The 12,752-nt window shown below is 27.8% G+C and overlaps 4 protein-coding genes across 4 annotated transcripts; all 4 read right to left on the reverse strand.

Annotated features, from left to right (window-relative positions):
* Window positions 1-445: 445 nt before the first annotated feature.
* Window positions 446-3,682, reverse strand: BX663DRAFT_544320 (Cullin). The gene is made up of 8 exons (XM_051530888.1): window positions 3,365-3,682; window positions 3,179-3,281; window positions 2,386-3,055; window positions 1,828-2,327; window positions 1,510-1,762; window positions 1,349-1,449; window positions 960-1,297; window positions 446-890 (listed from the first exon to the last, which is right to left on the reverse strand). The coding sequence occupies exons 1-8, from the start codon at window positions 3,484-3,486 to the stop codon at window positions 590-592; spliced, it is 2,388 nt and encodes a 795-aa protein (XP_051381127.1). The 5' UTR covers window positions 3,487-3,682; the 3' UTR covers window positions 446-589.
* A 349-nt stretch (window positions 3,683-4,031) lies between these two features.
* On the reverse strand, window positions 4,032-5,489 carry BX663DRAFT_438023 (hexokinase-domain-containing protein; the record flags this gene model as incomplete). The annotated part of the gene is made up of 3 exons (XM_051523260.1): window positions 4,032-4,699; window positions 4,758-5,174; window positions 5,285-5,489. 3 exons carry the CDS (start codon window positions 5,487-5,489, stop codon window positions 4,032-4,034), a joined length of 1,290 nt encoding a protein of 429 aa, XP_051381128.1.
* Window positions 5,490-8,128: 2,639 nt separating this feature from the next.
* On the reverse strand, window positions 8,129-9,318 carry BX663DRAFT_515090 (uncharacterized protein). Its single transcript, XM_051528383.1, has 8 exons — window positions 9,218-9,318; window positions 9,112-9,141; window positions 9,033-9,053; window positions 8,907-8,955; window positions 8,780-8,797; window positions 8,670-8,721; window positions 8,526-8,604; window positions 8,129-8,471 (listed from the first exon to the last, which is right to left on the reverse strand). The coding sequence occupies exons 1-8, from the start codon at window positions 9,293-9,295 to the stop codon at window positions 8,376-8,378; spliced, it is 423 nt and encodes a 140-aa protein (XP_051381129.1). The 5' UTR covers window positions 9,296-9,318; the 3' UTR covers window positions 8,129-8,375.
* Window positions 9,319-10,630: 1,312 nt separating this feature from the next.
* On the reverse strand, window positions 10,631-12,147 carry BX663DRAFT_515093 (Rad9/Ddc1). The gene is made up of 6 exons (XM_051528384.1): window positions 12,085-12,147; window positions 11,956-12,026; window positions 11,754-11,888; window positions 11,339-11,684; window positions 11,111-11,279; window positions 10,631-11,039 (listed from the first exon to the last, which is right to left on the reverse strand). Exons 1-6 carry the CDS (start codon window positions 12,122-12,124, stop codon window positions 10,868-10,870), a joined length of 933 nt encoding a protein of 310 aa, XP_051381130.1. The 5' UTR covers window positions 12,125-12,147; the 3' UTR covers window positions 10,631-10,867.
* Between the last annotated feature and the right edge of the window lie 605 nt (window positions 12,148-12,752).

The following is a 12,752-nucleotide window of genomic DNA, read 5'->3' on the forward strand; positions in this document are numbered from 1 at the left end:
TTTTTTTTTTTATTTTTTTTTTTTTATTTTTTTTTTTTTATTTTTTTTTTTTTAAAAAAAAAAAAGATTTCATTTGTAAAATTTAGCAAAATTCTATAATAAGAAAAGTCATTTATGAAAATAGACTCTCTGCCATGATATATGAAATTTGAGTGCTTCCCAAAAGAAATAAAAACACACACACGGACAGAAGAATATATAATGGTTTACGAGAATGCTACTATATTGTTTATTTCATTTAAAACATAATGGAAATATACAATTAAATAATACTAAGAAATATAAAGCAACATATAACTCTTGCTTATATGAAGAATAATTTCTAAATTAAACGAACAAAAGTCATGAAATAAAACTAATAATCCAAGTTCAAAATGTTGATAAAAGTTAACGTATTAAAATAAATGCTTAAAGTACAAAAAATATTAATATTATGTACATGTTTGTAGAAATAGAATAATAAACATACCTTATAATTAGTATCTTTATATACACGTATGTTTTTATATAAATCATTTAGATCCAGAAAATACAAGTTAGATATTCTCACTTTTTGTTAATATATGAAAATTCTTTATTGCCTTTTTTTTTAAGCTACATAGACATAAGTATCTCTTTCTTTTCTTGCAATAAATTGCTTTTCAAGTAACTGTTCAATACATTTTTTAATCATTATAACGGAAGGAGAGAACCTTGAATTGGCTTGGTCAAAAATTTCTTGTACCAATTGTACATGAGGTAGTGTTTGTCGAGATTTCATTATACGTACAATAGCTGCTTGTATATACATTCTTCTATCTTCATCAATAGACTTTCTAGCTTCAACATTTTCTTGCTGTTGTATCTCATTTTGCGCTGATGATGCAGCGACTTTAATCTTTGTTCGTTTACTACAGTGATCGAGATTTTTTTTTTGTAAATATACAGACAGAATAAATAACATTACATTTATATATTACCTTGTAAAGGATTGATTCACTTTTATATCGCTTGAGCTGGTTAAGGGCAATTCATCCACTGTTTCTAATACACGCATATCAATGAGTGGCTTTATGCTTTTCATAACATCTGACAAAGTTAAACCAGATTGAATTGTAATTTCATTTATATTCGTTATATTACTCTGGTTAAACAAAAGTAATATAATCATTTGATACAAACTAACTTGAATCTCGTAGTTTTTATCAAGATGATTGATTCTAACTTCTCCTCTTGTCAAATTCCATTGCCATAATAATCTTCTGCCGTTATGTTGGTTTTTATAAAATTGTTCAAATGATGAAATACTGACTTCCAGCTATCGTAAAACGAATTTAATGATTATTATTTTAGACTCTATTCTATTTACCATTCTTGGAATTTGTAATTTATTTGTATTAAGGTCTGAATCTTCTTTTTGCTGATTTAATGGCCAGGCGCCTGCTGTTAATACCAACATCTCCATATTTGCTATATAAATAAATTTACATAAATAAAACGTTTTGACGTAATTGTATACATGTAGATTACTTTGACTAGTTCTATTTTTCTCTTTAATAAAAGTCTTATATTTTGCATTCAGTTCACTGCTTAATGATATATCAGTAAACATTTTGTTTAATTTGCTTGTATATTCAACACCACATATTTCTTTAAGTCGATTTATCATATTTATTTCCAACTCTTCAGATAACGAAGAGTTATAGATAAGACGTTTTGCCAACATCCTTGAATAAAACTTTTGAAAAACGTCTTTATCATCCACATAATTAAACAAAGTAATCTAATAAATATAATAAGAAAATGAAACAAATTTGATTTAAACATATATATGCACATGTATTCTACCATCTTTATCAGTTTCTCTTCTTGATCACTTTCATCTATATCAATTATCGGCTTCTTTATTAAACCCTTTCTTTTGATATTATTGCCATTAGTTGCATTACTTGATTGCATTTCTTTTCTACCTGCGCTCTTCTTCAACATCATATCACAATAACGAGCCAATATTTCAGGACTATTCAAAAGGAATGCATTACAATTGCTACCATTTAGATTTGTCTTATTATCATTATGATTACTTTCATTTATAATTCTTCGAAATGCTTTATCTACTGCTGCTGTAAAAGAAGGTTCTGATAAAAATACTTGATGGTTGACTTGATAGTATTTTGTATGTAAAGCAATTAACTGATCAACATAAGCTTTAGGGTTCTTTGTTACTGATGAGCCTAATGCTGATAAAATTTCCGTTCCAAGCTTTGCTACATAGTCTTCATAGATTGCTAAAATAGGCTTTAACCCTGATGGAATTCTATTTAATAACTTGTATGCTAAAGTACAATCTAAACGCAATAATAATAAGGTATATGTATATTAATAAATAAAATAGTTTAGTAATACCGGAAAACTGTTCATTTTCTAGCATGTTTCCAAATTCATCAATGATTCGATCTTGATAAGCAGCGATATATTGAGCTTCAAATTCCCTCACAATACGGCTATGAGAAGTAGAGTGACAATATTGATTATTTCTTGTGATTTCTTGTTCGAGACGTTGATATGCATTTTTCATAAAACGACTCATGTTCCCTGATGCAATTTCATGTGCCGCTTCTGCTTCATAATATCGTTTTGTATGTACCAAATAAGGTCTCTCAAACTCTTCAATATAAAGTTGCAGAGGCTGTTCTGTAAAACTGTTTACTTGTACAAGTGATGTTACTACAGTCTTAATAATACTATGTGGAGCATCATCTTCCCCATCACGATCTTGTCGGATAAGCTCAAATACTTGATAAAACAACTTGTTTTGATAACGGTCACGAATTATGAATAATACATTGGATTTCCATAATTGTAATGCAAGAGCTTCAACATGTTGTCTTTTATATTTACCGCTAGAGAGATAATTTTGGTGACCGCTTTGACTACGACCGTTTGTACTATAAGCAGGAGAAGTAATAATACGATCTAGATAGCAACATCCGCGAGACATATACTCAGCTGCTAAAGCAAACTGTTTAAATGCCCTTGCATATGTAGTAACGATATCGTCGTGTTTTAAAATTCTCTAAAAAAAAAAAAAAAAAAAAAAAAAAAAAAAAAAAAAAAAAAAAAAGAATACAAGATAGATAAAAGATTTATGGCTCATTCTTTTAATATAGCTGTATAAACATGTTTTTTTTTTACGTACTTTGCATTCATTTAATGTATGTTGGTCAAGGTATTCAGCAATGCCAATAAATACCTTTTCTGTAAAAGGCCTTGGTATTGCTATACACATATCATAAACCACTCTTATAAAGTATTATAAATAATCATAATTCATTGAGAGGAATGCTTTATTTTTTAACAGGTTTATTACAGGAAGATTACTTACTGGTACATAGTCATGCCTTTAATTTGTTGTTGTTTTGAATTAAAAGCAAAGATGCCATTGAGCATTTCTATTAATTGTGAAAAATGTTCATTGAAGTCAATCGCTTTTCTACGTAATGTCATCTATTAATATTAAATCTATTGCGAGAGGGGAGAGGGAGGGGAATATAAAAGTATGGGAATGTAGAGATAAGAAAGAAAGAGGGGAAGAAAAAAAACAATAAGTAACAATCCTTAATGTATTTCGCATATTGCAGATTGTAATCTAATTTATGCAAGTCACAGCTAAAAATGACAATAAGCGTGTTCCTAGTTCTGCTTTTTTTTTTTTTTTAATAAAGATAAATCAAAATAATATATATGTAACTATGATAATCATAACTATAACTGACTGTTATATATATTTATATATATGAGAAAAAAAATACATTTCTTATGGAATATGATTACTATTGTTATATTTATGCTTTCCCTGTTGTAGCGGCGATTTTTTCTGCCATCATAGCAACAATAGCAGCACCCACAATACGGGAATGCTTCACTACTCCGACTGAAAGCCTACCTGCAATATAGTCTGGAATAAGGTCCTTTATCGTTTTACAAACACGAGGATGAAATGATGGATAATCTTCATATATACTTCCACTAATGGCTGTTATAACTTTTTATCAATAAATGATGAATAGTAAAGTATGTTTTTTATACTCACAAATTGCATAGCCTTCCTCATTCATACCAATACCCCTTGAAGCCATATGCTGTACTATAGCTGCAATAGCTGCACCGACAAGAACAGCTGCACGAGTACCTATTAATTCGCATACTTTCTTTACTACTTCACGATCTCCTACTGTAGTCTTAGAGAGACCGAGCATATCCTCTAAAACGATGCGCGTGTCCTCCAATGTATCTGAATCATCCGCTTCACATACATACATATAACTTGTATCAAAACTATGTGCAGTATTTAATGTCTCTGATGACTCTCCTCCAAATAAAATATCTCGGTCAACAAGATAAATCAAAATATTTCTTACAAGTTCACCGAGAAAGATGCCTGTTGTCATTTTCTCAAACACATGAAATTGTGGATTAATTGATTCACGCGCTAATTTTCGGTCAAACCATGTACAAGGTAATGTTCTTCTTGATGATCCAAAATTACACCATTCTGTATTCATGATTATATCTACATTCTTTTGTATACTTTGATCCCTTAGTTTTGTTACATTCTTTACTGGTTCATAATAGGCACAATTTGTACCTAAACTATGAACGATACCAAGACGTGTTGTAGGATGTTGATATGCGTGCGCTAATAAAGTACAAACAGAGTCTATAATATAAATGAATAAATATGTGTATATCAATATATATGAATATATATATACTACCATTGGCTGTAGCTACAATTTTAATAGGTAACCCTTTTAATCGAATACGTTCATGCATTAATTCTACAATATCTACACCTACACCATTTGGATAACTAAGGCCATACCCCAGTGATAATATACGACCTGAATCTAACCTTGTCTGTTTTATGGCAAATCCAAATGAAACAGCCATTGGGTAAATGAATAAATCTTGTGTACCCACGCGCATTAAAAAATCAGATATACATTCTACCACATAATCAATTAAAACTGCAAAATCATCTCCAGTAGCTAAATCCTGAGGAATTTTATACTGATATTGATTGATAGCTAACTTTCCAGCGTCTCCCTTTAATTTTACTTGACAAGCATAAATATCCATACCAGCGATCTCCAATGCTAAATAGGTGCCCTTTTCATTACCGGTTGGATATCCTATATACATACGTAATATATATATACAATATTTATTAGTATTTGAATACATATACACATGTATATAATAATAATTGCTAAATAAAACCAAAAAAAAAAAAAAAAGTTACCAGTTACATAAGTTGGAATCATATTGAGATCACTTGATCTATCATCAGCCAACCCAGCAACTAATTCACGTTGAAATGATTCAACTATTTTTAGTAATGTAGGTCTATCCAAACAAAAAAGCTGTTCTAATTCTTTGACAGCATCAATTTGATTCTGATTACTATGATGAAGCTCCCTAAGTGGGACTGATTGACGTTGGCTCATTTTGGACTAAAAATAAATAAATAAATAAGTAAATAAATAAATAAACTAACTAACTTTTTCTTTTTTTTTTTTTTTTTTTTTTTTTTTTAATATGAATACAAATATTAAAAAATAGAAAAACTCTCCTTATCTTTATCTGCTTTTTTTTTTTAACTATAATTTTTCTTATTGGGTGGTAGGAAATTGGCGGGTAAAGAAAATTAAAATAATTATTTGCTTCCTTCCTCCTTTCCCTCATTTTCTGTAATACATGCAACAACTATATGAGGAATATATCATTATGCGTGTTCAAACATTCTTTTTTTTCTCGAAAGATTTACATGTGCTGAGTTCCATTTTACATGAAAAGAAAACAATTATAAGAAAAAAAAATTGGCCAATGGGCAGGTAGTTTATAGAATTACTGAATTGCCTTAGTCAGTTCAACTAAATTACAAAGAGAGGGGAAGTATCCGAGTAACCAGTCGAACATGAATAAGCCTAAACTGGAAAGAGGAAGAGTAGGAGGAGGAATAGGGTTTTGAACTAGACAATTTATTTTATGTATGGAGGGCTAACGTAAAAAAAAAATATAGGCATTGTGACAAAAGTATTGACATTGAATGGTGTACCCTTTACAATAAAAGACAGTGATAGTGTTCCATCCAGTACAAAATATATGTTTACACACAGACTTAAAAGTAGCATTCAACTCGAGGGTTTTTTTTTTCTACAAGCAGAACAAGTAAATTTTTTTTATGATATTACATAAAAAGATTTTCGAGTTCAACAAGCTATTTGTCTGTGAAAACAGGTATGAGAGCTTTGTTTTAAGAGCAGTGTGAGGGTAGCATTTACAATTGTTAATTGTCTAGATATCAAAGCATAATTTAGATCAATAGTAGGTGTCGTTATATCACTTGTCAAAAAAGAAAAAAATGTAGTATCCATACGATTCATACAATCCTCTCATGAAGTGAGTGATAATGTCATATTTCTTAATTAAACAAGCAGATCATTAATCTATTCAAGAAAATTTATCTATATTTTCCCGAGACTCTCATGATCTGCTTTATCAAATAATATCTAATATTTTGTTATCTATAACATATTTTATTCGGTTCCGTTGACTTTTTATGTTTTTTCATTAATTTTTCTTTTTTAGTAATATGTCTATTTGATATTTTATAAGAAATATCACAATTTGGTTGAAAACACCTAAAGAAATAATATTTATGAGCCTTTTATTCGTAGAAAGGAAACAGAATAAAGCATATGCATATTATTATACGAGTAATATATTGTACAGTACAACAGTATAATACTTGTACTGATATTTATTCTTTATTATACTTATAAAGGTATATTATTATAAATTAAAAGAGAGAGAGATAGGCAAAGAATTATGTTATTATATAACATGTTATATTTCTGTAACCCTGTAATTATAGTAATATGGATAATAAAAGAATGTTGCTTTATTAATTTGATTTTCCTGTCAGACACTTACATACATTGGGTCATATTATTGAACTACAGACTACTGCTTCTCTTCGGTAAGATATCTTCAATACTAAAATAATCTATGTTCAATATTGAGTATCATTGAGAATCTTATATTTTTCTTCTTTCCTTATTTTTCCCTTTTAGATCTGACCCAAGCAATACGATTTTAGTTTATTATATGCTCAAATAGGCTTTAAAAAATTTATTAAATTATTTTTTTTTTATGTCTGGATTCAACTAGGGCTAAAATTGGTTTAAAAAGCAAGAGGTTATAAAAGATTGTGTAATGGCTAAAGCCTAAAACATATTCATTAATAGTTTAATAAGCTTATTTTAATAAAGTGTCATATTATCATTTGTAAGTTAAAAATTAGATGGAAAGTAATTTTATCTCGATTATGAAAATTATAATTTTTCCTTTATAAACCCTATATTTATGAAGGCATTCTTAAAGATGAGCAATATATTTTTACCGTAAATGTCTCTAACCATCAATATGTTCATACTCATCGCTCATCTATTGCCTCTTAGCAGCTGACTTTTTATTTAGTTAATCTTTAAAAGCTCTTAATATGTATATATTAATTCTAGCCTTACTAATAGCTAAGCAACTCAAGCTCACAGTTCATGATCACTCTACTGCGAACATTTGTTATAGAAGCAGAAAGGGTTATTTTGATTCTTTAATATACATATATATATATATATATATATTCTTCATAGTGATTCGTAGTTGTCGTGGCCTTTAAGTAATATGTATGCAATGATATTTCTATTCAAGTTAAAGCTAAGTTTAATTGTAACCTTTATTCACTCTGGGTTCGCTGGGGGCACACTTTTTTTTTCTAGAAAAAAAAATGTATATCATACGAAAAAAGGTCATGTAGTCTTGTTAGAAGGACATATACGTTATCAGCAAATGATAATAATACCTTTTTCCAAGACATTCTTTAAGTCTGTTATTCGAAAACATTCAGTAGAGTTAACTTCCATCTACTTAATAAACTTGTACTATAATAAAGATCTATGATCGAAATGTGTTTATACTCGATAATTTTAGAAAACAAATAAATAGTCTAAATACTTAAAAGTTTGAATATCAATTCTTAACAAAATAATATCAAAATTCATTTTATATATATATATTTTTTTTAGTTAAATAATGCAATTGATAGTGATCTTTTATTGATGATAAATGAACTTTTTTCTAGGATATATCGACAAAAATAATAAATCTATCAATCAAGTACATGTATGGTTTTTGTCTTGTTCAAAAATTAAAAGCTAAAGAGTGCGAATTTTATTGAAATAAAATGTTTACTAATAAATATTAACTTCTTGACTTTAAAATCATTCTTTGATAACTTAACATCTTTATTGTGTACTCGAGAATTTTTTCTTTTAATATTCTTCTGTATATGGTTCTATGTACCATTGTTGAAAATCATTGTCCTCTAACTTTCGAGCATTTACAAATAAATAAGATTCTTCTTCTTCCTATATTTATAAGTATTAAGTAGAGTACCACTATAATTTGTTATGTATGTTTACCGTAGATTCTAACACAATTCTTGGGTCTGCTACTACATAAATAAATCCATCACGAAGCCCCCATCTTTGATTATGTGCCCTTTTTATATATATGTATATGCATGTGAATATAATTATGTAAATATAAACTTGATCTCTTCTTACATAGTCTTCTTGCGTTCATATTGTAGTACATTCTGACCGGATCTTATGTCGCCTATTATAAAAAATTATAAATTACGTTTTCAATCACATGCTTATATGCTTTTACAAACCTCCTTGAATATCCATTACTAAATAAATATATTTTAGCTTTTTTTTTTTTTTTTTTTTTTTTTTTTTTTTTTTTTTTTTTTTTTTTTTTTTTAAAAAAAATATAAAAATATTCATTTATAAATTTACCAAATAAATTCATTTTATTAACTAGATAGCCTGATTCAAAACTCCATAACTTGTACAGTATGAGTATAAAGCTTACTTACATACAAATACATACATATATAAATTTTTATGCCATTATAAATATACCTCATAATCTGTACCCGAATTCTATTAAATATATAGGATTAGTATGTACATATAAATCAATCATTATATAATAATATACCTTAGACTTAATAACAAGCTTGGTGCCAGCCTATAATGAAAAAAAAGTCGCCTGTAAATATGTATACATGTTATATTTAATTTATATACATGATCATCGTGTATACCTCATCCTCATCATTGGTGCTAATAACAAATCCTGTCTTCTGAGATTTGATATAAAAATAGCCTACCTTAGGAAACATTTTATATATATGTATATATATAAAAAAAAAGTGTAAAGAGATAGGAAAAGAAAGAAAGAAAGAAACGGTTATTATTATTTCCTCAGTAGCTTTATTAGACTATATGAAGTAGTACAGAAAATAGTAAAGACATATTATTATTGTAACATCAAACTTGATCCTAACAGATTTATGTTTCGTAATTTATTTAGAAGCAAAAATATAGTGTGAGAGATTTGATTTACCCAATCTCCTTTTTTTTTGATTTATCATATAACAATTGATCTTCTGGAGAAGCGATTTCTCTAAAGGAAGCTGGTGGTTAGAGATTGTTATATTTCTTATTTTGCATTTTTAAATTTAACGACTATTCTTTTCAAAAATTGAAGAGGATGACTAATTACTTATCGTGATAATATCTTCTTTCAGAATAGTTTATTGTAATGCTGAAGAAGATGCAATAAACCAAATATATGCTCATTACTCTGAGATAGATATATGTAGTAGTAGTAGTATCTGATCTGATATTGGATAGTCTAAACACTAATAGGTTGGTTTAGTTGCAAAGTGTTTATAAATAAAGCTGTAATGAATTAATATGTATTAAAAAATAGTTAAGCCTAAGACAGAGCAAACTGTAGGACTTGAATATATTTCCATTTCAAATGACTCAATAAAGTATCTGTTATAAACAAGGTCGTCTTTAAGATAAAGTTGATATTAATAAAACTTCATTTACTATAGAAAAGAGAGGTTATTTGAATGAAACCAATATATTGCATTTTACAGAATAATACGAATTAAATATAAATCATTATTAGAATATATTTATACAATATAATAGCTGATAATAGTAGCATATACATAATTGGTATTAGTATAACTGAAGTATTCACTATAAGCTAATATTGATTCGTTATTTACCCTACCAAAAATAATAATCTGCTGTGTTTTTAGTAATATAAATAACACAGGGAATACAAAATTTTATCTGAATGCAGAATAATTTAGACTTAGCTAATCAAATTCATATATTGATTAATGCTACTTGTCTTACAAAAGCTTATAAATATTCTTCTTCATTTTCATATTATCCATGTTTTCTTCTTATGATACAGTTTTCATGGTATAAAAGTATTGATAAGCTATATAAAGTCTTCAGAGCCTTATCTTTTAGTTTTCTATCCATCCATTTTCCTTTAACTTTTTGCTGATCAAACAGACTTCATCAGATAAAAAAAAAAATACATTTATATATTAACTGACACTCAACGATTAAGCTATGTTTTAGTACGAACAAAATTATAACAACTAACAGGTTTGCTTATTGCATTTTAAAATGAGATATATTCAAGAGAACAATTGCTTTCTGATTGCTATATTATAAGGAAATTCAAATTACAGAAATCGTTCAGTACAAAGGCTCTTGTGAGATATAAAAAAGTTGATGCGCAAATTTATTATAAAAAAAAAAACAAGTTTAATTATTTCTTTATTTTAAATAAAGTGTTATATATTTTTAGCAGACTAAACGACAAAAGAGATAGAGAGAAAGAAGAAGAAAGAAAGCTTTATTTATGCATATATACATAATTAGTCTGCTGTACTATAAGTTAAAAAACTTGATTCATCTTCTGAAGCATTTACATGACTATTACCATTATGACTATCTCCATTGCCTCCAACAGAAAGATGTCTAGGTAATGTCTGAAGGGCAATAAATACTAATAATTTGTTTTCAAATGCATATTTACACAATATTGGGCTTATATTTAAATATTAATTACATTATATTTTGGGCTTAGTTTCTGTATTATTATTATTATTATTTTTTACCTTCCCATGTCATCAAAATTTAGTTTAACTGCTCCTTCAATTGTGTCCATATAATCTACTATAGCTTTAAACTCACGTAAGTTGAATGTTAGCTTTGTTGGTCTATGTATTGAATAACTTTCAAAGTCGGATGCATTGATGGAAAATGTTGCTCTTACAGGTCGTTCATCTAATAATATTCATTCCTATGTTAATAAGAATACTTGAATAGACATGCTCATTTTATACCTGTAGAAGTTTCATCCCAATGTGATTGTAATATCACTTTACCAGGCGTGCAGATAATTGAAATTTCTGTTATTCGTGGATCAAATCGACTTAAATAGCCTTTCAAGGTTAATGAATGACATATAATCTGATTAGGATATTCTCTCTCAAAGAATATAGTAATCGGGTCTCCATCATAATACCAAAGTGTATTCTTTTTTGTGACTCCATTTTGGTAAATCAATTTCATATATATTCTTGCTTCTACATGTGTTTGTTCGTCTGAACTTCCTTGTGTGATTTGTATTTGGCATTCTCTAATTAATTTTGAAGCCGCCAAGTTTTTTTTAAAAATACTATTAAAGTTCTATAACAAATGCTTATTGTAATTATTTCTAGCTGTTGCTTTATTTATTTAATTATTTCCTATTTTTACCTTATTAGAAACAGTACATCGTAAAATTGTTTCTGTTGATCCTCTTCTTAATAATGCATAATCTTTAAAAAAATCACGAGAAATGTGAGCAACTGCTTGGGCAGTTCTTGAGCTATTTATTGTAGACATAACAAACTAATATACTAAAAATATAAGTTTCTTTTCCTTCTAAAAAAAAAACATTGTTAATGATTCAACCTACTTGCTCATTATGGATTTCAATACTAATAATTTCACCTAAATGCGAAAAAGCATCCAGAGTTGAAGAAAAAACTATTTATTTTTATAAATTACATTCTATCTTCTGTACACCAAAATAATTAAATCTTACGTTTAAAATATTCAGAGTTTAATTTAGCTCTGAATTCCATACTACTTTATTAAAAAAAAAAAATAAGAAAAATAATTATGCTAATTACTGCTGCTGCTGTTTCTCTACTGTATTTTATCTTTAAGACCAATGAAAAAAATTGTTTCAAGACCATAATCAAAATACTGATTTCGCGGTCTTCGAAATAAAATTTCGTCCTTGACACTTAAGCTTGTGTATAAAGGTATTGTATCAGACGTTGGATTATAGTAGCCAAATATCAACTTTTGACATTATAACATCTCTGAATATAATACCAAAAGGCAAAAAGTTCCATATGACGAAGTTATCGTTATAATTTACGCTTTTGATCCAAACTATAATGCATGGTATGATACTTTTATTATTTTATTCATCGTATAACTTACGGAAGACGAGTTATAATAGTCTCCATCAAAATCTCCAGCAAGCTGTTGTTAGTGTATTGTCAAGTACTCCCCTTAACTCTTATTTTCTGTCTATTTATATATATATATATATTATTGAATGTAACTATCTTTTTTTTTTTTTTTTTTTTTTTTTTTTTTTTTTTCGTTAGCACTTAGGATGGCTATCTGATGGAATATCCAAACCCTGACATATAGGCAATATAGGCTCATTAACACATCTATGACACAATAGCCTCGGCT

Source organism: Cokeromyces recurvatus, assembly GCF_025118155.1.
Source record: "Cokeromyces recurvatus strain NRRL 2243 chromosome Unknown BX663scaffold_19, whole genome shotgun sequence".
NCBI classification, from domain to species: Eukaryota; Fungi; Mucoromycota; class Mucoromycetes; order Mucorales; family Mucoraceae; genus Cokeromyces; species Cokeromyces recurvatus.